The following is a 25385-nucleotide window of genomic DNA, read 5'->3' on the forward strand; positions in this document are numbered from 1 at the left end:
AGCAAACACTAGTCTACTTTCTGTCTCTGTGGATTTGCCTATTCTGGACAGTTCATATAAACAGAGTCAGAGAACATGTGGCCTTTTGTGCCTCTGGCCTTAGGTTTTGAGCCCGTGACGGCACATCGCCCTCTCTAGTCCCCTGTGAGCACCACGAGGCCGGAGGTAGGTGTTTCTCGTGCTCTACCTCCCTGAAGCCCAGAGCCTGGGTTCTAGAAGGAGTCAGTCCCACAAGCTGGTAGACAGTATGTGCATATGTGAAACGTGTGTGTACATACGTGTCATCATTATTTCCATTTCACCGATGGGAAAACAGGCTCAGAGATCACACAGCTACTAACCCTCAGGGCTCAGTTCAAATCCAGACAGACTGGCTTAGGCAGGCTGTATGAGGGGACCTGAGCCATGACCTTCCCCTTTTCCTTTGAAGGGGGGGAGCTGCGGACCAAGCCCTCACCATGCCTGGGTGCCTTTCGGGAAATGGTTGAGATGGTGGAGGAGGTGTGGGGGGGGGGGCAGGTCACACTGACTCCCGCCCTTCAGTGCCCTCGTCCCCTCACCCAGTCTCCTACTGCTGACCTTTGTCCCCATCGTTGGAAATCTTGCGCAGGTCAATGAAGTGGGTGCCGATGGCCACGTCGTTGACCTTGTCTGAGTCCCGGATCTGCACCTTCATGCGCTTGCAGAGTGGGGGGAACAGGTCTGTAAAGACCACCTGCTCATTCCACAGGGGCTCATAGCTGCTTTTCTGCACTGACGTCTTGCCCTGGAGGGAAGGAGTGAGGGTCAGGGTGTGTGTGTATGTGTGTGTGTGTGTGTGTGCGCGCGTGTGTGCACACGTATGCACATAGGGGTTACATGTATATGTTATATGTGTGTACATGTGTGCATACATGTGGACTATGCATAGGGTATGTGTATACAGGTGTCGTGTGTATGTGTATGTATGTGTATGTGTGGGGTGTATATATATATAATTTTTAATTTAAATTCAACTTAGTTAACATGCAACATATTGTTGGTTTTAGGGGTAGACTTTAGTGATTCATCAGTTGCATACAACACCCAGTGCTCATGTGTGTGTGCGCGCGCACACGCACACACACTTATGTCTGGCAGGCACTCTCCCCCACACCAGCCTCTCAGACTCTCCTCTCTTTCAGTGCTCCTGTCTGCGCTATTGGTCTGCAAGACACAGAGGCAGGCAGGATCCCCTAAGGCCTGTCCGTGGCTGAGAGGACCCCCAAGCCAGCGGCAGCTCCAGCCCCTCTCAGCGGGAGCTCCCCTCCCTTCTCCCTCTCCTCGAATGCACCCCGGGATCGAAGGTGCCCCCTGGCTTCTCATTCTGCCTCACATCCACCTCTAGCCTCCCTCCTCCAATCACTCCGTACCTCTCATGCCTATTACCCCAAACCCAGCCTCCTGCCTCCTGCACCCCAATACCTTCTGGCCAGCAAAGGAGACTTGCACATAGGGGTCGACCAGGTCCTTGTTCTCACCAATGAAAGCCTTCTTCACATTGGCCATGAGGCTGGTGTTCATACGGGGCAAGCCCTCTGCTCGGTAGATTTTCACGTAGAACCGGGCCCACTGGCGTTCAGGGGGCACCCCCTCGGGGAGCAGCAAGTTCCTGCCGGCACACAGAGCTAAGGCTTTCGTGGCCAGGCGTGGGCAACCCAGTCCTGCCCTGGCATCTGCCTTCCCTGGTGCCTGGGACAATCTCCGTGAAGTCCTCCCTGCCCTGCCTCAGTGCTTCCTCTCTTGGGGTCTCTTGGGGTCTAGGGACCCCAAGGCCAGCCCTGCCTTTGGTCCTTCTTGGAAGAGCTGGTCTGTCTGGGAGTGGGGGGGGGGACAAAAGTAAGGGAGAGGGGTGCGGGGAGGCTCTGTGTGCCAAGTCCACCTCAGGGGCTCCCTGTGGGGGAAGGGAGGGCTGGGTCAGGTCTCCAGGGCTGGGGGCAGATGGGAGCCTCACCCCTCAATGTCATCGTCATCTGTCTCATTGGCCTTATGGGGTGTCTTGATGTTGTCCCCCTTGCCCACCACGGCGACGTCACACTTCACGTAGCCCTTCAGCCCAGCGGAGATGTCGTCGGGGTCTGACAGGATGGCCCACTTGTGGTGGAACTGGTGCTCTGCAGGGGTGACGAGAGCGGACTGCACCTGCCGTCGGGGGCAGGCTGCAGGGCTGAGCAGCCTTTTGGGGCCTGATCCCCAGGATGGCCGGAAGGAGACAGAGGCCCCCAGAGGGGCGAACAGCTGGGGAAAGGTCCTGCATCCAGGTGTGTGACTTTGAAGCGAGAACGCTCCAAACTGGTTTCTCTGCCCGCAGCTGTCCTGCCCCGACCCCTGCGGACAACCTGCACACAGTAGCCCCGCAGAACCCTCGGAGAGGATCCCCCGCCCTCACTCCTCCTTCCAAATGTCTGCACCTCGTGAGTGTGTGGGGTACAGACCACTGACCTTAGTGGGGTCTGTGAGGCCTCCTGATTCCGCTCTGCCCCCCTCACTCCTCTCATCCCACTCCGCCCCTGTGCTCCCGCTGGGTCCAGCTGCTGACTCCCCTCAGAACAACCCGAGTCCCTGCCAAGCTCCTCCTGCCTTTAGGGCTGCTGCTCTTTGAGCTTGGAAGGGTCTCCTTCCTCTCCCCCACCCCTTCCAAACTTCTCAGACACCTGCCAGGGAAGGCGGGTCAGGCTGGGGCAGTGGCTAGCGCCCAGGAACTCCTCTATGATCTACCAGAGGGGGGCTGTGGACTTGGGTGACCCCCCTCGCCCCCCTCCCCTCCAGCAGAGAGAATTAGTGAGTGAGCAGGGTCCTGCTGTTGCCTCTGATGGTGGAGACATGGTCCTGCCAGGGTGACAAGTGGGCCCTGGTCCCTCAGGAAACCCTCCCAGCTCCACAAGATATCGAACTACCAGAGACTCTCAGCATCACCCACGAGCTCTGTGTCCCTGGCTAGTTTGCTTCCAGTGACTCCCTGGCTGGGTCAGTAATCAGGGGCTCATCAGGAGAGTCAGGCCAAACCTGAGACCATCAGATTGAAGACCTCAGTGCCCTAACGGAAGGGGCTGTGTGACGTCGGGTTCCCAGGAAGGGGACCAGGCTCAGGAACAGATTCAGAAGCAGCAGCAACTCTGGCGGTGGGTTAGCCCAGCACAGAGCCTGGATTCTGGGCCCTCCTGGACCCGGGTTCACACGCGATTCCTTTCCCTGGACCAGCGGTGTAAGCTTGCTTGGTCTGCTTCCTTCTCGTGAAATGGAGCGACGGTGCCTGCAGAGGCTGGTAAGGGTTAGGCCCGGGGGCACGGCATGCGTCCTGCCTCAGTGGCCATGGTCTCCTCTCCAGGACTCCACCGTCCAGGGGTCCACATCAGGCTCCTTGATGTCTCTCTGAACCCCTGCTGCCAGTCCTGGGGGTGCGGGGCCTTGCTTGGCCCCAGGCTGGAGCACCTCTGGGATACCCCTGTGACTCCAGCCCACGGCCCGCAGCTGGGTATGCTTCCTGGGAAGAGCCGGATCGCCAACTGGCCCTCTCCCCGCTTCCGAAGACGCTAATGGTCACTAGGGTCCCCCTCTGCTGAGGACGACAGTGTGTGTGTGTGTGTGTGTGTGTGTGTGTGTGTATGGCAGTGGGAAAGGTGCTGGCCGGGAGTCAGGAGACCGGGTTCTGTTCCCATGGGCCCTGGGCAAGTCTCTTCGTAACCCTGGGGCCTCTTTGTTATACAGAGACACCTGACTAGTGTTTTGAGCTCTCTGGTGGCTTGAGCGTCCTATGAGTTTGTGGTGGTTATGCGTACAGTCCTGGGTTTGGACTCGATTCCCTAGTCTATGTCACGGAGCGTGCACCAGCCAAGCGTCTATGAAGTCGAACCGTAAGAAATCATCGACTTGTTCAACCTAATAGTTTGTGGCCCTTCCAAGCTACTTAACTTCTCTTGGCTTCATTGATCTCATCTGCACAATGGGGAGGAGCACCAATGCCTCCGCCTCACTGTTCTGTGGGGGTCAAATGTGACGCCAGGTGAAATGAGATGGTCCCTGTCAAAATGCCTGACGGAACCATTACTGCATCCTGAGTGGTGGGTTCACTTCAGGGACGAGACGTGGGGCCCTCTTGGCCTGGCCTGGGCCTCACAAAGCCCCTGGGAATTCCATTGGGGTTCCCTTGCCAGCCCCATCCAGGGTTGGCTCATGGGGACCCACATTGCTGAGAGTCATCTGCAGCCCCACACGCCATTCTTGGGGGGCCTAGGGCCCTCGACGGACAGTCCGCGAGCCCGGCCTCCCTCAGAGGCTGCCACACCCGTTTGTATTGAGGACAGTGTGGCTCAGGGGTGCCCTAGAGTCACACAGCCTAATTTCTCCGCTGACCATCTGGGTGACAGTGGAGCCCCAACACTTCTCTGAACCCCAAGTCCCTCAAGTGTAAAAGGGGGTGAAGCCCCCTACACCTTGCTGGGCTCCTGGGACTCCAACGGCCTGAGCACAGGTCATTGCTGCCTCTGCGTGCAGACGGGATGCCCATACCTCCACGCCCCTGAAGGCCTCACACTGAGTTTATAGTCCCGGCCAGGTCAGGCCCGGGGACTGCCAGGTTGGGAAGGATGGCCTGGGCCACCCTCGTGAGCTGTGGCCACTGAAGCTGACCGAGTCACGCAGCTACTCACCAGGCTGGGAGTACACGGTTCCCACATCCATTTTGAAGGACCCCACTAGGGTGCCACTGCGCAGCAGGTTCTTGGAGTGGATCACCTTCCAGGCAGAACCACCAGCCCCCAGTCAGGCCAGGCAGGGTAGAGGCTTTCCATGGGGGACAGTGGCACCACCCGTCTTTCTGGGGAACAGAGCTTTTTGGTGAAGTGGGAGGGCATTCGGTAGGGCAGGAATGGCTTGCTGAGGCTCAGCATTAACCCTTCTTGCCCTCATTTCTGCTGGCTGCCAGGTACGGGTGAGTAGGTTGCACACTGTGCAGAGATGCCTGGTTAAACAGGCGAGAGGGGCCCAAATCAGCCCGTGCTGTGCTTGCCAGCTGTGTGTCTGGACATGGGGCTGCCTTCTAATGGTTGGTCCATCCAGAGAGATGACCTTTTCAAGTCTACACCAAAGAGCAGCTTGAGCTACACTCACCGAGATCTTGATGATCTTGTCGAACATGACGTCAGGAGAAACGTGGAAGTCAAAGACGAAGTACTGGAAAGAGGAAGGACCCAAACCTGCCATCATTCAGCTAATAGCAGCCAGCAATCTGGGACAGTGACAGGCCCCTCTCTCCTGCCAGTGCCTGTCTGCGTCCCGGCCATCTCCCCTGAGCCCCGAAGCTCAGAGGAGTAGCAGTGGCAAATATCAGTCCCCCCAACTCTGTGGCAGGCGGGAGTCATGTGGCTTTGGGCAGCACGTGGTCTGCTCTGTTTCCCAAGCTATAAGATGGGGTATGACACCCGCCTCGGAGTTTTGTTATGAGGCTGGGTGAGACCGTATGAGACACCATAACATACAGCGCCACTGTACAGGCAAGACAGACATTGCCTTTAACCACACTGCTCTAAGCCTGATGTGTCCCAGCTTCAGCGATGTTGAAGGTGTGAAGGACTTCATTTGCCAGAAACGGAAAATGCTCCGAGTATGATCTGGCCCCTGGAGCTGGGAGCTGCCACTGTCCCTGGCCCCATCTCTCCAGGCCTCGGTGTGCAGGTGCCGGGAACGAGGGCAGGGCGCAGTCACACAAGGACCATGGCTTTGGTGAATTTGTGGGCAGAGATAAGGAAGAAGTGTTGCCAACATGCTTAGGACCAATGTCTGAGGAGAGTGTGTTCCCTGCTCCTGGAGATTCACACTGGAGCACTGTGGGTCAAAGTGCTGCCTTTAGGGTGCCTGGGTGGCTCTATCAGTTAAATGTTTGCCTTCTGCTCAGGTCATAATCCTAGGGTTCTGGGAACAAGCCCCACATAGGGCTCCCTGCTCGGTGGGGAGCCTGCTTCTCCCTCTCCCTCTGCTCCTCTGTTCCCCTCTGCTTGTGTTCTCTCTTTCTCACTCTCTCTTTCTCAAAATAAAATCTTTTTTTAAAAGTGCTGCCTTTAGAGCAGACAGCTGGGCTCTTCCGGTTAGGCCAATCACTTCCTTCCCGGACCTCAGTTTACCGCCCTGTGATGTGGGGACAATACTCGGGGCTGCCATGTTGAACTGCTCCAGGGGCACCATCCGAAGGGGTGTGGGAGGCATGGTGGTGAAGTCTGAGTGAGCTGACCACGGTCAAGCGTTAAAGCCGTAAGTGCACGTGGTCGTGGGCCCCATACATGGCAACTGCTGCATGTGGCCGCAATGTGTCAAGTGGCACTGGTCGGGGGGCACCGAAGCTCTGGAGAGATGGATGGAGATCTAGTCACGCAGGTGACTAGATTTCAGTCAGAGGGCACAGGGCACGTGTCAGGAAAGGCCACGAGGGACGAGATGGCAGGAGGGGAGGGCAGCAGAGAGGCCCCCAGGGGAGGGGGCATCAAGACAACAGAAAAAGCTGGGCAGTCCAGAGAGAAGGGTGACGTGGACTTGTACTTGGGGACAGTGTGGTCCTTGATGACCCTTGATGACCCGGTCCTTGATGACCGAGGGCGGTTTCTGTGGAGCTGGGGGTGGAGACTGGGGGGTACTTAGGAGGAGAGGCAGTGGGGACAGCTCACCGAGTTGGACGGTGAGTGGGAGGTCAGAAAGGGGCATGGCTAGAAGGGATGGATGGGGGACAGACAGACAGAGAGACTCCTGCCTGTTTCCTGACCCTGAGCATATGCGGTTTTCCATCATTGTACTCAGAGAGAATATGCCAGAGTAGAACACCTTATAGGCAAGGAAGAACCAAAGGAAAAGTAAAGGCAGAGTTGGGGGTGTTGAGTGGATGGGTGATGCCAGACTCTTTGGGAAGAAAGAAGAGAAGGATCCAGGCCCAGAGAGAGAGGTGGCTGAAGCAGAAGGGGAAGGCACCAGTGGCCAGGACCAGATGGAGCCATGGAATGGGGTCTTGACCTGGACTTGAACGGTCAGGCTATAACGGGAGGGCAGTGGCTGTGAGCCTCCCTTCACAGGAAGACGGGTCTGGAGCCAGGCAGGGGGCAAAGGCCAGGCCACTGCCTCTGACTGCGTCTGCCCTGGGAGAGCGAGCTAGCTAAGTGAGAGCCAGAATTCTGCAGCCTCTGAGGAGTCTGTGGGCACATTCCTTGTGTGTCCTGAGCAGACGTCCCTTTTCGAACCACTTTAGAAGTCTGCTAAGTCATGCTATTGTTCTCATCTCCCATGTTGTGTTTAGTGGAGTCAAAGAAGGAAAGTTCCTGCTAACTCAGAGAATTAGCCAGAAGCAGCACAGCCCTGGGACTACGGGTATTTTTCAGTGAGGAGGAACGTGGTATAGGACAAGAAGCAAAAAGGAAAAGTCCTGCTTTGGGACCAGAGGAGTCGTGGGAAGAGAGCTTCAAGTGGTTGTTCTCAGCGAGGTAATTCTAACCCCAGCGGGACATCTGGCAACATCTGGAAACATTTTTGGTTGCTACTGGGTGGGGTTGCTACCGCCATCGAGTGAGTAGAAGGGATGCTCCCCAATGGCCCACACTTCATAGGACAATCCCTGACACCAAAACGTCCCTAGTGCTGAGTGAGAAACACTGGTTTGGCAGAAACAGAAATTCAATGAATCAGAGCTACTTGGATTTGTGAGAAAGAACAAAACTAGAATCAGGAACAGATTAAAGATTCACGTGAGTGGAAGGGATAGTCTTAGTGGAAAGTGGTTTCTTAGTGGAAAGTCTTAGTGGCAACTGGAAAGTGGTTTTTAGGCTGGAAGTAGGCGTGACCTGTCAGGGGAGAGACTGTCACCTCTGTGGTCCCCATGTTGCCAGGCATGGGCTCAAAGTGCCACACATGCTGAGCAAATGTATGTTTCTTCCTTCGGGGGAGTATCCATTCAGCAAAGTGCTACCCAACCCCTCCAGGCACAAGCCAGCTTCTGGGCTGGGCCACAGTGACACAGGAGACAGGGAGCCTCTAACCCACCAGGGACAGAGACATGAAGAACCAACCACAGTTCAGGGACGTTACTGTCCCAGAGAAAGAAGCGCATCGACCTCTGACCCAGAGAACGCTGGTAGGTCCGCTCAGGGGCAAGGACCTTAGGCCTGGGCTCTGGAGGGTGAGTAGGAGTTTGCTGGGGAAACGGCATGGGAGCTGCTCTGTTTCCTTGGGAAGGAGCAGGCAGTGTGAACAAAACACAAAGTGCATTGGGGCTGGTGCAAGGTGAGTCTTGAGTCAGCCAAACGTGGCTCTGCCGCTATCAAATAACCGTGGAAGGCCATGGGCACGTGTCTCCAGATCCATTAAGGGAAAGCAGACTCTTAGCTAGGCTGGCCAGGGATGCGCCCTGATGTGAGGTCAGAGGCGGGGAGGCTGAATTTCCTGGCTCCTGGGAAAGTGGCCACATGGGGCTGGGAGATGAGGGAAGGTGTTTGTGAGCACGGATGCCCCAGCCCTGTGGGCCTATGGGCTACCAGCTGTGAGAACCAGGCCCGCCCGTGGTAGCATAGGGCCCTAGCCTGGGTCCCTGTGGGGGACAGAAGTGTGTCCAGTTTTCCTTCCTGAAGATGCATGGCTGGGGAGCTCCCTGTCAAGTTCAGGGGGGACCCCCAGCCCTCACCACGCCTCAGCACAGACATGGAGACCCGGGACACAGATGCCTCACTTGGGCCAGCCTGGCACCCCCACTTCTTGGAGCCACCAGGCAAGGCCAACTGGTTGTCCCTCCAGGAGAGGGAGGGCTAGAACCCTCAGGCTTCTGTGTCCCTCAGACGCTCAGGCATCTAAAGGTCACCTGGACATCTCCCACGAGAGCTGATTAGGTCCGTTCCCTGCTGGAGCCCAAAGTCAGCCTATTGTGTCAGCGGTGGCCATCTGAGGGGGCAGAGGGAGCCCTGGGCTGAGGCCGACAGGCTGGGTCCTGCTTCGTCAACAGCGCTCTCTGTGCTCTTGGGCAAAGCCCTTCCCACTGAGGCCTCAGTCTCCTCCTCCATAAGATGCGGAGATAGTATTAGAAGGTCTCTGAGTTCCTTTGACCTCAGTGTGGCCTCAGATGGCTGCAAAGAACAGGAGCAGGAACCAGACTTTTTCTCTCATACCCTAAGGCCAGTGCTCTGGAAGCATCCCCACAGAGGTTCACGCAGCCTGGAGGCAGCCCAGGAGGAAGGTGAGCACTTGGAACCCCGTCTCTGGCCCTTACCGGCCGGGCAAGGACTTTCTCCAAGAGCTTCAGTGTCCCCTCGTGTCACATGGGATTGAGGGCAACAACCTCCGACTTTCGTGGAGGCCGGATGAGGGGACGCACCTGCAGCATTTACAGGAGAGGCTGGCTCACAGGGACCGCTCCTGAATGGTGTCACTGACCCAGAGGGCTCTGGCCAAGCCCCATGGGGTTCACCCACAGACAGCGCTGGAGGTTTGTTTCAAAGGGTGGCCTCCGGCCAGAACACTGTCAGGGGGTGATCTAGACTTGGGCTTCAGTGGACATGGCACGGCACATCTGCATGCTGGGGGCTGTAACAGCGTGGGCCAAGGTCAGCCCTGCTGGGAGCCTTTTGTGCCCCTTGGCTCCCGCTGCTCCCATGGGGCTCGGGTGGCCTGGAGCCCCGCCTCCCACCACATGTAGGAAGTCCCTTTCCACACGTAAGGCCACAAGGTACTGACCTCATTGTAGTAGGGGCAGTTAGTGGACTCCTTCATGGACGTGCACTTCTTGTCATCACCCACCTCCACGCACACTACGGGGTCCATGTTCAAGCCCACCAGCTGCCGGGCCTCGATCACGGTGATGCTGACCTGCAGGCAGGAGAGGGAAGCCAGAGGTGAGCCCCGTGAGCCGGGCAGCCGGTCCTCCTGGAGCCGAGCCCAGGAGCAGGGAGCCAATACGGGGCTTGGGTTCCAGTGTGAGCGCTTGGATCCGGGGCTCTTTCCCCACTAAGCCCCTGTGTCTTCTTCTATAAAGGAAGGGCCTGGGCTGGATCACTGCTGCCTGTGTTCTAGAATTATCTGCAGGGTGGAGGGCGCTGGTTAAACAAGCTGGTGTCCCCCCCAAACTCCAGACCAAACCTGTCCAACCTTGGGCGGGTGGGGCCAGGCATCAGGATTTTTAGGACTCCCCCAGCCTCCCTGGCTCTGCCTAGTAGAAGGCTGCAAACCACTTATGGGGTTTCACGCACTCAGGAATTAAGCTTTCTATGTCTTCATTAACGTGCAAGTAATTTCTTGCTCTAGGATCTCTCTTTTTAAGATTGGGGGCCTCTGAAAGCTCTCTGTGTTTCTTACCACATTCCTGGTTTCCTCCTTTTGTTTAATTTCTTTGTTGGAGAGCATGGGCCACCTTTGCTGGCTTGATGCTGTGTGTTTTGTGTGCTCTGTGTCTTTTTAGGGGGGGTCTAGCCCCCTGGAGTCTTACTTCTATGCTGGGAAGCCGTTTTCCAGTAGTTCGTACATCTAACAAATGTTTATGTATATATATGGGGTGGGGGAGGGGTGGTATGTGTGCATACCTTTTCTGAACCTTCCCTTTCAAGATTTATTTATTGGAGAGAGAGGGAGAGAGAGGTAGGGAGGGGCAGAGAGAGGGAGACAAAGTCCCAAGTAGACTCCCTGCTGAGCATGGAGCCTGGGGACGCATGGGCTGGATTTCATGACCCTGAGATCACAACCCAAGCCAAAACCAAGAGTCAGACGTTTAGCCGACTGCACCACCCAGGTGCCCCTCTTGAACTTTCATTTTAAGCAATCAGTTCTTGCTTTGGATTTAGAGGTGCTGGTCCCCATTGGGGTGGCCATGACAAAAATAGAAAGAAGCACAGATTTGGGGGGGCTGGGGTGGCAATGAACCCCAGAACTTATACATGACCAGTTGTGAGAGGCTCACTGAGCTAGATGTGGAAACATCACCTATCCATAAGTTATGTGAAGGTCCTGTGTATCAAGGTGCTTCATAAACCATAGAAAGTTCTAGAAGATGTGAGTTTTTGTGATAAATGACTTCTCAGAGTCTCCCAAGTAGGTGGGGTCCTATAGCTTATGATTGTTCCATTTGTTTCTCTCACACTTGCATTTTAACATTTTAACAAAATAGCCTGTGCTAAGCTAGTATTAGCATTTACCTTGGCTAATTCTTCTAATGAAACTGTGGGGGTTGCTTTTATGCTTCCCATTTGCAGATTTGGTATTTTAATCTCTGTGCTTTGATGCAACTTCTAAATACGATTTTACTCCAGAAAATTATTTTCCCTTTTCATAAAAAAAGAATAGCCACTGTGTCCGTCAAAGTCTCATAAATTTTCTGAAGCCCAAGAAATCTGCACATCAAAACTAATGATGTTAAGAAAAATAGAAATTTCGGTACCAATGAGAACATTGCCAAGTAAGTATATAGAACTGGAAACTGAACATTCGCTAATTGAAGTAACACTTGAACTATGAAAGCAAGGATTTCTATTTGGAACTTGAAATGCCAAAGGGAATGAAGCTCAGCGTCCAGAGCTCTGAAGACGTTTAATGATCACCGATTCTTCAGGGAGCTAAAAAGGAAATAGAGCTAATTAACTTAGTTCCGAGAAGTTGACTGTGAAGAGAGTAAGCAGACACTAGAAGTCCTTCCAGAATATTCTTGCACACAGTTTTAACCTCTATGCAACTTTTAAATGCCAAAGCCTTAAAAAAAAAAAAAAACTCATTATATTTTCCCACAACTAACCCATCCTCTCCCCTCCATTAGAAAAAGAAAGAAAGTAAGACTCTGTAACTCAAGACTGGGGAAGGAGACATACATAGTTTGGGCCTAATAAGAAATAAGATGTGACATCAAGAGATTGACCTTCTAAATGTGAGCAGTTGGTTAGTTTTTATGTTTCTTACTCAGAGGCCCAGCCATGAGGCCCCCTACTCCTTTTCAGGACCCAAAGGGTGGGTATAGGAGGAGGACAGAGGGTTGAAAGGAGCAGAGGGTGGGGGCGGGGAGAGAAAGCCTCCAGAGGGTGCTCTTTGCTGGCTGAAGGGTGACCCCGAGGGAAACCCTGAACGTGAGCCAGTGGGGTCATTGCATGGTGTTGGTGGGGGAGGAGAATGTCATTTCTGCTGCTTCCCCACCCCCAACCTGGGGTTATATGGAGGGTCTATATCACTTGGTCTTGAAATTTCAAAAAAATTTCAAATCAGGGATGTCTGGGTGGCTCAGCCCGTTGAGCGTCCAACTTTTGATTTTGGCTCAGATCATGATCTCAGTGTTGTGGTATCGAGCCCCACGTCCTGCTCCTGCTCAGTGGGAAGTCTGCTTGAGATTCTCGATCTTTCCCTCTGTCCCTCCTCACCCTCAAATAAATAAATAAATCTTAAAAAAAAATAGAATTAAGATAAGACAAATTTTGAGGGAGAGGACTGGCTATCCTTTCCTTCCATTCTCTCATCAGCAGAGGACTTGATTTTTCCAGGGTGGAAGATGAGGCAGCAAATAGACCCACAAAGGAACCGACCAAGCAGTGGACCTGGGAGACTATTAGGGTAAAAACCTATTCAGTCCTCCTCCTCCAAGATGAGGGACCTAATCTCCATGTGATTTCATGAAAACCATTGCAAGGAACAAGGCAGAGTGTAAACCTGCATCTCTGTCCTGGGAGAACCCAAGAGCCATGGTGCTCTGGGACATGCTTCCGCGGGCTCTGATCATGCTGCAGGAACAGTGGCGGGGAACCGGAGATGGCAGGGGACAGGCGCATCGGTGCTGCCCTTCTGTAATACCCTCTACCTTTCCTCACCTCCAGGTGGCCAAGATGTGGCATGACTGGATCTGCATTTTGAGAACATCACTCCAGTGGTGGCACAGAGGTTGGAATGGAGGAGGCGCTACGAGGGCGGGGAGACCAGTGAGGAAGAGGGTGCAATACTGCCTTCGAGGCTGGGGTCCATGGTCAATGTCACGAGATGACATGGAGGCAAAAATGTATGCGATCTTGGTGCCCAGAGGAAAGGGCAGGGAACACACTCAGGATTCCATGGCCCAACAAGAATCTCTCTGCCAGGTGCTGACCATTGCTCACTCTGATGGGGAAGCTGCGGATTCCCTGGGATGACACTGGGGCTTCTCACCTTCGAGATGCCAATAATCAAGAAAGGGTTTGCACATGACATACATTCTAGCCAGTGGAAACAAAGGGGATGGGCACGCCATGGCCTCTTGGTGGTCCTGAGCCCTCAGGGTCCTTCCTACATCTTCTCCCACCAGCTGGGTGCGCTTTCAGAGGTCTTTCTGACTGGGCGAAGCTAAGCTCTCTCGAGAGGGATGTTCCTTTGCTGTTTTCTTGCTCCCTACATTGTATTTTTTGGAAGCAAGGATAAATCCACACTTGCATTCTCAGAGCTCTCTCTCTAAAACTGTTTTCATAATTGTGATTGAGATGGGAATGAACTTGTCAGACAATACTGTGTTACCAGGTTAAATACAACAACTATTCTGTTCTGTTCAATTCAGAATGTCTGCAAAGCCTTTGGAGGGAGAAAGTGTGGCCCGCTTAATTAAAGTCTCTGTCAGGAAGCAGTTGGAAAGGACTTTAAAAATAAGCAGTAGAGGGGCACCTGGGTGGCACAGTGGATTAAAGCCTCTGCCTTCAGCTCAGGTCATGATCCCGGGGTCCTGGGATTGAACCCTGCATCGGGCTTTCTGTTCAGCAGGGAGCCTGCTTCCTCCTCTCTCTCTCTTTCTCTCTGCCTGCCTCACTGCCTAATTGTGATTTCTGTCAAATAAATAAAACCTTAAAAAAAAAAAGCAGTAGGTAGTAAGCTAAAGATGAACGCGGACCATAGGGGGTGACCATCCAATTAGATCCATCCAGTTAGAGAGAAATTAGTCACTCTGACTGCTTCGGTTGGACACCCTGACTTTACCTTTGAATAACTGTGTGACCTGGGGAAAGCTCCTCACCCTCTTTGTGCCTCGGTTTCTCACCTATGAAGTGGAGGAATACCTATATTTGGATGGTTGTAAGGATTATATTAACTTAAATGGAAAACACACAGACAGCTCGCAGTATTGTGCTTGGCTCATAGCAAGCCTTCGAGAACGTAAGTCATGATAATAGGCTCAACAATGACTCCATTTTCTATGTGCCTCGATGTGGCAGGCTGGTGACACATCTGAAAACACAGACAAGGAGGTCTTTGTTCTCTGGAATTTTCCTATTCTCAGAAGACAGGAGCAAAGCCCCGAGCCCAGGCCCCTGGAAAAGTCTTCAGATACTCTGTGTTTGGGTTGTGGCAGAGACAGGAGGGAGCGACATTCCCAGACCTCCCGGGAGCCCAACAGCTTGAAGCCATTTAAAACCACTGCCTGGAGCTTATTTTCAAGCACCTGGAAAGACGGTCGCCAGCTGGATGAAAATGAACTGAAGCAAGGATTAAGGGAGACAAGGAATGTCCCTGAGGAAACACAAAACACGACTGATGAACGGATACAAAGAAAGGTGCCTCCTAGTCCTTGGTACCGTCACCTGAGGGAGGAGGGGTGGGGCCATCCTTAACGATGGGGCAGTGTGTACTGTCTGGGAAGTGAGTATCAAAGATACAGCTGTGGGGGCATCTGGGTGGCTCCCTGGGTTAAGCGCCTGCCTTTGGCTCAGGTCATGATCCCAGAGTCCTGGGATCGAACCCCACATTCGAGTCCCTGCTCAGCAGAGCATCTGCTTCTCCCTCTGACCCTACCCCTGCTCATGCTCACGTGGACATGCTTTCTCTCTCTCTCTCTCAAATTAAAAAGAAAAAAAAAAGATGTATCTCTAACCTGGGAGAGAAGGCTCACTCTGATTCTGGGCCCAGGTTCTGATACAGTGGTAGCCAAGTGGCATCTCCTAAAGACTCTGTTTCCTCTGACCAGTGAGTGTACTCAGTCCTAGGAACGCCCAGTCTTCTGACCTAAAGTTGGGTCTCGTTAGACCCTAAGGGAAGGTCTAGAGCAATGGGTGGTCTCTGGGCCTTCCTGCTTCCAGTTTATAAATAAGTACTCGGCGCTTTCAGCTTAGTCTATTGTGGGTTGGGTTAGTAGAACTCAGTTTCTCAGGCTCTGATCGACTCTGCCAGAAGAGACAAAATCAGGATGTGGCCTGCAAGCCTCAGGACCAGGCCCCCAGGCTTGGGGGCTGCACTAGGGTTTAGTTGCCCTGTGTGGCCCTCTGCAGCTACCAGCCATGCTCACGACCCATCCTGCCCGTGCTGTGAGCACATTAACAATTCAACGGCTTCAAATCTCTCCCCATCACAGCCAGTTTGTCCCCGGTTTTAGAAACACACCAACAAAGGGACACCTGGGTGGCTCAGTTGGTTAAGCCGCTGCCTTCGGTTCAGATCATGATCCCAGGGTCCTAGGATTGAGTCCCGCATCGGGCTCCTTGCTCAGTGAGGAGCCTGCTTCTCTCTCTGCCTCTGCCTGCTGCTCTGCCTGCTTGTGTTCTCCCTCTCTCTCTCTCTCTCTGACAAATAAATAAATAAAAAATCTAAGAATAAAAGAAAAAAGAAACTCACCAACAGAAAAAATAAGTGTTAATTGGAAAAAACACAGAGAAGAAAAAGAAAAAAAATAACCACCCACATTCTCTCATCTGTGGATAACCAGGATTGACATTACTTCTGACATTAAATAATAGAAAACAACAATTTAAAACAGCACACCAAAAAAAAAAAAATCTCTCTTCAGAGGCTCTTACTTTAATTGTTGGAATATATGTATATAATCCAACAAATATGTCGTGGTGCTTCTTGGTCTTTTTATGGTTTCTCCAGGTCCCTCTGACTTGATGAAGTCCAATGCTGAACACAAATGAAGTCCTGGGAGGGTTTTGCCCAGCATAAGCATCGTTCTCAAGTTCTTCTTTAAGCTTATGCCTCTTTAGTCATGACACTTTTATGAGTGCCTCCCAGAAACAAGCTTACTTTGGGAACTTACATTCAGCTTGTGGTTCTCTATGACCCTCAGATCCATGCAACCTCAGAGTCTATAATGCACATCTGGTCAGAACTCCCCACTTGAGTAGAGTCTACAGAGTATGCAGCCTCGAGATGTCCCACCTACCTGGAAATCCATGGGCCGCCCAGCACATGGCTCCATCTTAATGTCTGGCTTGGACCTGAGAAGGAAAATGTACAGTCAGGCGTGGTGTAAGGGACTGCTTGGAGGGGAGGAGGTGGGCACTATCAGTGGTTGGACCCTGGCAGAGGGCAGAAGGACAGAATCATAGTCTTCAAACCCTCCAGGACTGTCAAACAGAATGGAGATTAGTCGTTTGCAGAGGTCTCAATAGAGAGGACCAGCTAATGGCACAAGTGACAGAGACAGAGATACTAGGTTGACAGGTTCTGCTGTGGGCTGGGCAACTCTCTGATTTCCCGTGGCCTGGAGGTGTTCAGTGACCTGGAAATAGGCTCCTGCCTTTGTAGGGACCGAGGCGTGAGAGACTTCCAGGAAAAGAAGAAAGGGACAGGGTTAGGAAGAAGCTGGTTGGGGTGGGAGGGGGCTGATTCTTCCCCACCCCAGTTCCACACCCAGCAGGGTCTTGCCTGAAGGAGCAAGGGCAGTTTGGGTTGAGGGTCTCCTGCATACTCACCGCTTGTTGGAGACATTGGTGGTGAGAGCTGTGACAGAGGCTAGAGACACAGAGTCGGGGTCCAGCCCATCCCCCAGCCGAATAGCCAAGCGGTCAAGGTCCTCCATCTCCAGCACAGCCGGTTCAGCTGCCGAAGAAGAAAGGCCATTTAGGTGGACTGGACGGTGGGATAGAGACTGCCTTTCCCCTTTTTCTTTGGCATCCAGGAAGCTAACAGCCAATTTGGGGGATTTACTTGGTAGCATCTGCTTAGAATGGTATGGCCTGAGTATCTAAAAGGTTTCCTACCTAATCTGGATCTTTGATTTTAACTGATATCATAACATGTCTTATTTTTTTAATTATAATTTTTAAAATGATTTAACAATATTTATTTATTTATTTATGTTAGAAAGGGAGAGAGAGAGAGGTGCAGAGAGTGAGAATCTCAAGCCGACTCCAAGGAGTGTAGAGCTCAACGTGGGACTCGATCCCAGGACCCTGAGACCGTGACCTGAGCTGAAACCAAGAGTCAGCTCCTCAACCAACTATGCCACCCAGGCACCCCTTTAAAGATTATTTTTAAGTTTATTCCTTTAAGCAATGTCTACGCCCAATGGGGGCTCAAACTCATGACCCCAAGATCAAGTGCGCTTGCCCTACTCACTGAGCCAGCCAGGCGCCCCGACTCTTTTTCAGTTTGATTGTATATTACTTAGGCACGAACGGAACACCCCTGGGGAAGAAGCGAGGGAGGGAGGAATCCATACTCACACACCTTTCGAACAACAGCTATTCTACCATTTACTGAGTGGCCTCTGAGTGCCAGGCTCTTTGTACATGTATCCCCTGTCCTCATATCCATGTCCTGTCAAGATGGGCATGATTCTCATGTCACGGATTGGGAAACTGAGGCTTAGGAAGTAATTTACCCAGGTAAAAGCGCTGATGATGAATTTGGAACCTAACCCCGCACTGATGTATGTGAGTCCAATGGGATGAAGAATTGATTGTCCTGAGACACTCCACTCTAAGGGGAAGGAAGGGCACACCTAGAATTGGCACGGGGGGGTAGGAAGGAGAGAGGTGCTGGGGCCAGTAGACCACACAGGGGACGCTGAGGCAGGAAGACAGGAGCCCTGCAGGAGGACATGTGTCCACAAACCCGGGTCGGAAAGCTACATACAGCTCCCTTATCCAATCCTGTTCTCCCCTGTCTCCTGCCCGGCCTCCCTGCCTCCCTTCAAACAGCTGTCTTGCCCTCTCACCAGGCTGAGGCTCCCCGGGGAACCAGGGCCACAGGCCACTCCAGCCTGTGGAGAAGGGCCACAGGCCCTTCACTGGAGCCTGGTGAGAAGGCTTGGGGAATGGCAGGGCAGTGGGTCCTGCCACTGAGTAAGCAGTCTCAGGTTGCTAATTTTCCCCCAGAAATAGGTAACTGGCCCTACCGCTTTTGTTTTTTGTTATTTCCTTCTCTAATGAACAATCTCTAGGCTTCTGTATGCAGGGCAAAAAGCGGGGGGGGAGCAGAGAGGGCAGGAGGAGCCTTTCAAAAACAGGCCCATCCGACAGAGGGTTCTGCTCACTTGGAGACCAGAGGAGATGCCCTTCTCACCCTCAGAGCTAGGAGCACCCCCTTCCTGAATACTACCTTCTGGACCTGGCTCTGCCAGCAGCCAATGGGAGGCTAGGGCCCGCCCAGGTGGCCTCGCCAGCCAATCACAGGAGAGCCTGTTGGGGCGCTGCCTGAGGAGGGGAGGGGTTTGGTCTCAGTCAGGTGCAGAGAGATGCCCCCCCCCCTCCCCGCGCTTGGCCGGGCTGGCGCGGGTTTCCCTACCTTGTCTTTGGGGTTCCTCCTTGTGGGGCCGGTTCTTGCCCAGCTTCATGGCCGAGAACACACTTCTCCCGGCTCTGTGAGGTGGGCGCCGGAACAAGATGAAGGGAGATGGACGCCAGGAGGAAGACAAACACACACAGGAGAGCAAAACCGGAGAAAGAACACATAAGAGAAAGGAGCTGCTTTCTCCAGCCCCTCATGGGCTGGTCCCGAGATATCGTGGGGGCCAGACTTTCTAAAGCGGGAGCCAGGAGGGATAATTAGGGCAGAGGAGACCCTACCACCTCCTCCTTCCCCGTGCCTTCACACCCCTGAGCAGAATTAGTTATCTGCTAATAACTGCAGGGCCCAGCGGTCAGAGAAGTGGACCTTCAGCTGGAAAGAACGCTCTTAACTGGAGACCCCCCCCCCCCCCCGCGCCCGCCCTCGCCCCCCTCCCCTTCTGGCCCAGGGGCCTGGGCTGATCTCTGCACCCTCCTTCCAGTCATAGACCTCCGAGCTCCACCATGCCTCCAAGCTCATCCTCCCTGTCCGGGCATCCCGCCTCAGCTGGTTGGAAAGAAAGCCAGATGACCCAAGACCAAGCATCAGGACAGAGGGACCGGAGCAGGATCAGAGGGGCAGAGGCCAAGGAGGAGGTGGGGGATGTGTCTGAAACTAGCAAATGACCCTGGTGGCTCAAAGCCTGCCTTGTCTTTCCCGACCTCTCCATGCACTCTGAATCTCCTCCGTCCCCAGTGAGAAGGAGGAGATGGGTCCTTTCCCATCTGTCTTTGGTGCTGGCTTCCACCCCTCCTGCCTGTCCCCACTCACTGTGGAATCCCCCCTTTCGACCAACCCCCAGGAACATATGGCAGACTCCATAGTTCCTACCTCTTCCTCTGGCTTGGTGTGGCCTTGTGCGCCCAGGTGAAGGGCCTTGCAGTCAGGGGGGCTGAGGGAAAGGGGCAAGGGCCGTCAGTGTCCCTTCAGTGATGTCCCTGCCGCTGAGCCTGAGTTCCCTGGTGCCAGGAGGGACCTGGGATAGGATCAGCAGGGGGTAAAGTGCAATATTCCATTACCCCATCAATATTGCACGAGCTGGATACCTGACTCCCTCTTCTTCCCATGCTCCCTCCTCCTGGGCGTAGCCCTGTCATCCTGTAGGCCTGGGGGAGGGGGGGAGGTGAGATGGGGGCTCCAGCTCTGAGCTCACCCACAGCAGAGGGTCCCACAGCTCCCTGAGGAGCCTTGACTATGGTTCCCCAGACCCCCTGCTCTTTATGCCGGGTAATGTGAGGTTGGGCAAAACCTTTCCTGTCCTTGTAGGGATGGCCTAAAACCCTCAAGCCTGTCTACTCCAGGTTGGGGGTCCATCTTATTCCCCCAAATCAGGCCTTTTCTTTACTCTTCTTTGCTTTCTTTACACCCAGGCAACACGTGGCGGGCTATGAGTCTGCATCTCAGTGATAGCACAACCAAGAACCCCTCCGTGTGCACCAGCTCACAGCTTAGGAAACACCGGCGTATCCATGGTTTCCTAAAAAGTCACAAGGTAGGTGAAGGAAGGCTGGGGTAACACTGATGAGTCCATACTAGCCTGCATCGTGTTGTCTGGGACGTCACAATGGACGAGAGGGAAAGGAAGTTTCTCCCCTTCTAATAAGGGGAGGTATATATGTGCCAGCAAGAGATTATGTAATTTTTCCTTGAGCACCTACTATAGGCCAAAGGCTCTTCCAGATGTTTGCTCATTCCATCTTCATAGCAATCCTGGGAAGGACATTCGCTTTTCCAAGGAAAGACTCTGAGGCCCCGAGGGCTGGGGTTAATGTGCTGAGCCCCGCCTATGAGGCCGGCCGCCGTGGGGTTGCCCTTCTCCGTCAGTGGACATCCCATCCTGACCATCTGGAACTTCGGTGAAGAGTCTCCGGGGCCTGCGCTGGTAGGGGTAGGTGTGGACCATGGGCCAGCACAACCTGCAGGTGGGGTGCCGTCTGGGTCCCATAGACTGCCCAGCTTTGCTTACGAAAGGGCTCGTTCACAAATGATCAGCTCACACGTTTTGGAAGAGACTGCTGTGAAAGTTAACGGCTGGTGACAAAACCTCGAAGAGGTCAGTGAGCTCATCAGGAACAACTGAGCAGCCATGAGAATAGATCATCCTGCCTGGCTCACGCTGGCCTGATGGCCTTAAGGGCAGGGGTGCTGGCTGTGCTCTGACCCCTGTGACGGATCGCATGCCTGGTGTGGGCCCTCACTCTGCTTCCTGTCTCGGTGTCTGGGCCTCTACTCTGTCCAGCCTTCCTGCTCTGACTGCCGCTCCTGGATTCCCCAGAAGTCTCCTGGATGGTCCCATGGATGGTTCTTGGCCATTTCTGGGCTGTGCCGTCCTTAGAGTCCCCAACCCCATGCTGTGTGGGACCGACACAATGCCATCACACACGGCCCGATCCTCAGCGCCTGCCCCTCCAGGCTGCCCCCTGCCCTGCAAACCCTGTTCCCCTTGCCCCAAAGCTCCTGGGAAAGTGGTCTGAGACAGTGGGTCACAGCATTGTGCTGGGACCGAAGCAGGTCCTGCCTAGAGAATCCAGCTGCTTTGCATCCTGGGACACGGTCTGTACCTGCTGCCTGAAGCCTGGAGGGGGTTTGAGTGGCAGGGACTTGTGGCTTCCTGATGCTGGTGCCGAGGACCCACCCAAGTGGTAAAGGGCCTGGGGTTTCCCTTGGGCAGTGATGGCCCTTGAGTTTGAAAGTCACTTTCTTCCTTAAAACAAATACATTTGGAAGCAACGATTGAGACTTAAAAAAAAAAAAAAACAAACCCCAAACCTATATTCTCCTACTATTCTCTACTGTACCCTGAAGCCAATCAAAGGAGAAACCCCTCTCCCCAGACCCTGCATAATTTTAAGCATCTCGGCTGGACAGGTTCATTCTCTCTCTTAATGAAAAATTAAGGATATATGTAATATAGGGTTGATGTAATTTCCAGAATTCTTACTATGAGCTCCCCACCTAGCTCATTTCTCCTAGACTCGCTCTTTGATTCATCTGGACAGCGCGCAGTAGAGCGTGATGTCACCGGCTCGCACTGCCCTTTGGAGCTTTCTGATCGATGACATGTCAGAAGTTCGCTACAGAAGCTGCCTCTCCCAGCTTTTGTCACACCGCTTCCCAGAAACAGCATGCCTGCTCCTCTTGGCAAAGGGCAGAGGTGCTTTTTGAAATAAATCTTAGGCCATAATAAATAAATCTTGAGGAAGATTTAAGAAGAAGAAATAAATCTTGAAGACCATCCACTTGTGTTAAAGACTAAAATTTCCAAAATGTGGAATTTGTTGACTAGGTGACTGGTGCACTGGTGTATTGAATTTTGGGTTTTGTTTTTAAATAAAATGCTGCCTTTGGTCTAATTGCATTCTTCAATTACTCAAGATTCCATGCAGTGAGAAAGAGACAAAGAAAACAAGCCAATCATCAACTCAGTGGGAAAAAAAACTACTTTGCAACCAAGGGGTTCCTCGTTCAAGGCTGCAGGAAAACGGAAGCAGGAGCAGGGGAGGTGGGCCTCTGCGGGCCCTCTGAGGATTCAGGGTCACATTTGGGCTTCCCCGTGGGTGGATTCACTGCAGACAGAATGATAGGCACCTACGGTGTAGACCACTCTTTCCCTCTAGAGAAAAGATTTTAACATTAGTTCGCTCATTTGTAAAATCTTTTCTTCATTTCTGAACCCGATGACTTCTTTGCTGGCTGCACGGCTCAGATCTAGAAGGATGAGAAGGATGTCGTGGTTGGGGGGATGCACTTGGGACCCCAGGGGAGGGCTTGGTATTCAGAATGATTTGGGAACATGGGCCAAAATAGAGGTAGTGAGCCGGGTGTTGCATGAATTCAGGTCTGTGTATTCTTCTGGAAGCTGTGTCTAAGGGGCTGCTATGCTTGACCGTGGACTCCAGGCCTGGCTGCACATGGCTCTGTCCTGAGATGGCCTTCAGTCCTCACAACCCAGGCTCTCTAGCTCAGGCCTCGGGTAATCAGGAGGACCTCCTGTCTTGAGAGAAACAGGTCTCTGGCTCTCTGTGTTGTTGAAAAAGCCACATTTTCCATATGTGCTCCTGTGCTCCAAGTGCCCCTCAGTAGGTTTATTTCTTTTAGTTCTCCTGCCCCAAGTACGGCCAATTTCATAGCTGCAGGCTGTAGAATTGGTTTTCGCAGTGTGTTCAATTTCAGTTAGTTTCACCGGCGCTTCCCGAATCTGGGCAGACAGGAGGAGCCTTCGTGCAAGAGCCTGCCTCAGAATTTGTCCCGTGTACCCTGGGGGAAGCAGGAGGCTTGGGAGGCCCCTGTGTACCGAGGCCCACAGTTCTCCAGGGAGCTGGACCCTCAGCTCTCCCCAGCGGCCAACCCCTTGCAAGATCCAAGCAACAGATCTCCCACCTCCCCAAGCCACCCCGTCCCCGCAGCTCATGGACCACGGGAGCGTGAGTCCTTTCACGGCCCCACCCTTCAGTTTCTCCTACTGCAACTTGCACACACCTCCACTTCTTTCTCCCCTGGGGAGCTCCAAATTAGCCAGCTTTACCACCCTCTAACCTTTCAGAGATTTAAAACTGGTTTTAGAGCTGTTCTTCCCCAAGTGAAAGAGTTTCAACTTGTTGATAATCTCTAATTTTGGCAATCTCATTTCCCTCCCCTTTCAATCCTCCTCCCGCCCCACCCATTAAAAGAAGAATAAAAAATGCCAGTTGACTTTATCTCTTGTGTTGACTGGAGGTGGCGAGAGATTGAGAGATTCAGATCGGGTAGCGCTAGGGACCCGTGTTTACGGTGGGGCTGCGAGGCGCCCCCGCTGCAGCTGGTCTGCGTGGCTGGGGGGTCTGGCTCGGGACAGACCCAGGAGCTGGAAACCAGGCAGGGCCCTAGAGCAGGCCACTCCCAGATAGAGCCCGGGGAGGGATGGATTGTTCATACCTCCTATGTAGGCATTTTACATCTAAGCGTCCTGATCCCTGGAAACCTCTCCCATCCAGGGACTCCCAACTCAGCATCTGCGTCATCTACCCCACCCCCCGCCAACCCCCCGCCGGATTCAGCTCTCTGGCTCCCTCTCCAAGCTGGCACGAGCTCTGCCTGCGGCCCCTTCCCTTGCTCCGAGCCTGGCACACTCCTTGACCCTTCAGGTCCCTGGGCCCTGAAGCCCATTACGGTGCCATCTCCGTGTCATGCTTTTGCTTTTGTGTGACAAGTGGGAGTTGGAACTCAGTATGCTTTTGTTACAGCACTGGACAACGATGAGTCCCCCGGGATCCTGATGCAAGCAGAGGTCTCAGGCATACCCATGCTGATCACCTCAGACCCCCTAAAGGCACAGTCCTTGTGTCCCCATGATGTCCTCATGTCAACTAGTTTCTAGATAATTGGCATCACATTCTGGGGTAAATCTCTTCACATCTCTGAAGCTGTTTCCCCATCTGGAAAATAAAGACCACATGCTTGGCTTTTCAGCTTGCATCAGTGTGTTCGGAGAATTAAATTAAATTTAGAGTACAGTCAAGTGCTCTAAACTCCCCGGGTCTATAGTAAACTCTGGGTCAGAAGCTAAATTCCCTGTGTTGTTATCCTAGCTCTGCTCCTATTCTGGGGCAAGTCACTTCCCCTCTCTGGGATGCAAATTTGTCATCTCTAGGAAAGGGCTGTGGCCCAGAGGCCCCCTCCAGCTGGTCAGCCCTGACTACTATTGCTCCTGTGCATTCCCCAGGATGCTAGAAAGTTCTTGGAATGGCATGTGCTTTTGTGGAACTCTGTGAGACCTACTCATCAGCTCCAGGCCTTGAGCCTTTCTAACCCCCTGTGGCCAGCCCTTCTGACCTGGGTTCTCTACCTCTGTCCTCTCCCAGGCAGCACCGATCTCTCCCTCCTACAGGAGGCCTTTTGAGTGATGGAGACGGCATGGACAACCAGAGGGTTCTCATCTTCTCGTCTCCCCTTAGCTTTCTGAGGCTTCCTGTGCCAGCCACCCCTGTGGCCATTCCAGGCCTGGAGTCTGTCCTCCTTGGGCCTCCAGCCCTGCTTGTCCACCTGCCCAGCCCTGCCTTGAATCTTAGAGGGAGGCGGCCATCGGCTTCTCGGGTCTTCCCCACTCCTCTGCCTTCAGTCATATCCTCCCTCACAGGGAAGCCTAAGGGCCTGGTCCGTGGGTGCAGAGCTGAACAGGGAAGTGGAGGAAGAGTCTGAAAGGAGGCAGGAGGGAGTGGAAACCAGCAGGCCCAGACACCTGCCCGCCCCCCCCCCGCCCCTCCCTCCGTGACCCTCACCCTCCCGTGGCCAGACCTCCCTCACCCTGCTGTCCCCTGGTGTGGCTCCACCAGGATAGCCCACACCTAAGCCCTCTGACGTGGGCCATCCCAACATCCGCACCCTGTGGTGAGGTGGCTTTGGGCCCCAAGGGCTCCGCCCTGGCCTGGGACACCTACTTGTGCTCGCCATCTCTGCCTCCCTTGGTCTTCTCTCTGCCTTTGCTGAGTAGGGGGGAGAAATGAGGAGACAAGGGGATGTGAGTGAGAGGGTGTGGACCAGAGACACTTGCAGACTTAGCCCCTGGCCCTGCGGACCCCCACTCCCCAGGGGCTTTCTCCTTGTCCCAGGAACCCCTCTCCCCACAGCTTCTTACTTCAGCCTAAGCCTGCTGGGCAAGGATCGGATGGTCCCAGGCTCTGCCCTGATCACAGGAATGGGGCTGGGTGGCCACTTTCCCAGCCCCAAGCCCAGGAGAACCTGGAGCCTTGATGAGGGAGGAAGCCTCAGGGGATCAGCGGCTCTCTTCCATTCCCAGGCAAGAGTTTGGTGATTCCTAATGTGGGTCTCAGATGCCTCAAGCAAAGGTTAGATGAGCCTGGCCACCCTCCAGGCATGGGCCACCCCGCTCCTTCCCTCCC

The 25385-nt window shown here is 53.7% G+C and overlaps 1 protein-coding gene across 3 annotated transcripts in view; it reads right to left on the minus strand.

The window, feature by feature from the left end:
- OTOF (otoferlin) overlaps nt 1–25385 on the minus strand; it is a 91236-nt gene that overhangs the window by 20649 nt on the left and 45202 nt on the right. For 2 of the 3 annotated variants that reach the window (XM_059407569.1, XM_059407567.1), the window contains exons 6-14: nt 18466–18539; nt 16650–16776; nt 16118–16172; nt 9715–9846; nt 5128–5190; nt 4668–4752; nt 1973–2132; nt 1444–1630; nt 580–766 (exon numbers count right to left, since the gene is read on the minus strand). In XM_059407569.1, coding sequence (XP_059263552.1) covers nt 580–766; nt 1444–1630; nt 1973–2132; nt 4668–4752; nt 5128–5190; nt 9715–9846; nt 16118–16172; nt 16650–16776; nt 18466–18539 — 1070 coding nt within the window. Of the gene's footprint in view, nt 1–579; nt 767–1443; nt 1631–1972; nt 2133–4667; nt 4753–5127; nt 5191–9714; nt 9847–16117; nt 16173–16649; nt 16777–18465; nt 18540–24923; nt 24969–25385 lie in introns of all 3 variants that reach the window. The other variant, XM_059407568.1, reaches the window with a different exon arrangement.

The sequence above is a fragment of the Mustela nigripes genome, chromosome 7 (genome assembly GCF_022355385.1).
Source record: "Mustela nigripes isolate SB6536 chromosome 7, MUSNIG.SB6536, whole genome shotgun sequence".
NCBI lineage: Eukaryota > Metazoa > Chordata > Mammalia > Carnivora > Mustelidae > Mustela > Mustela nigripes.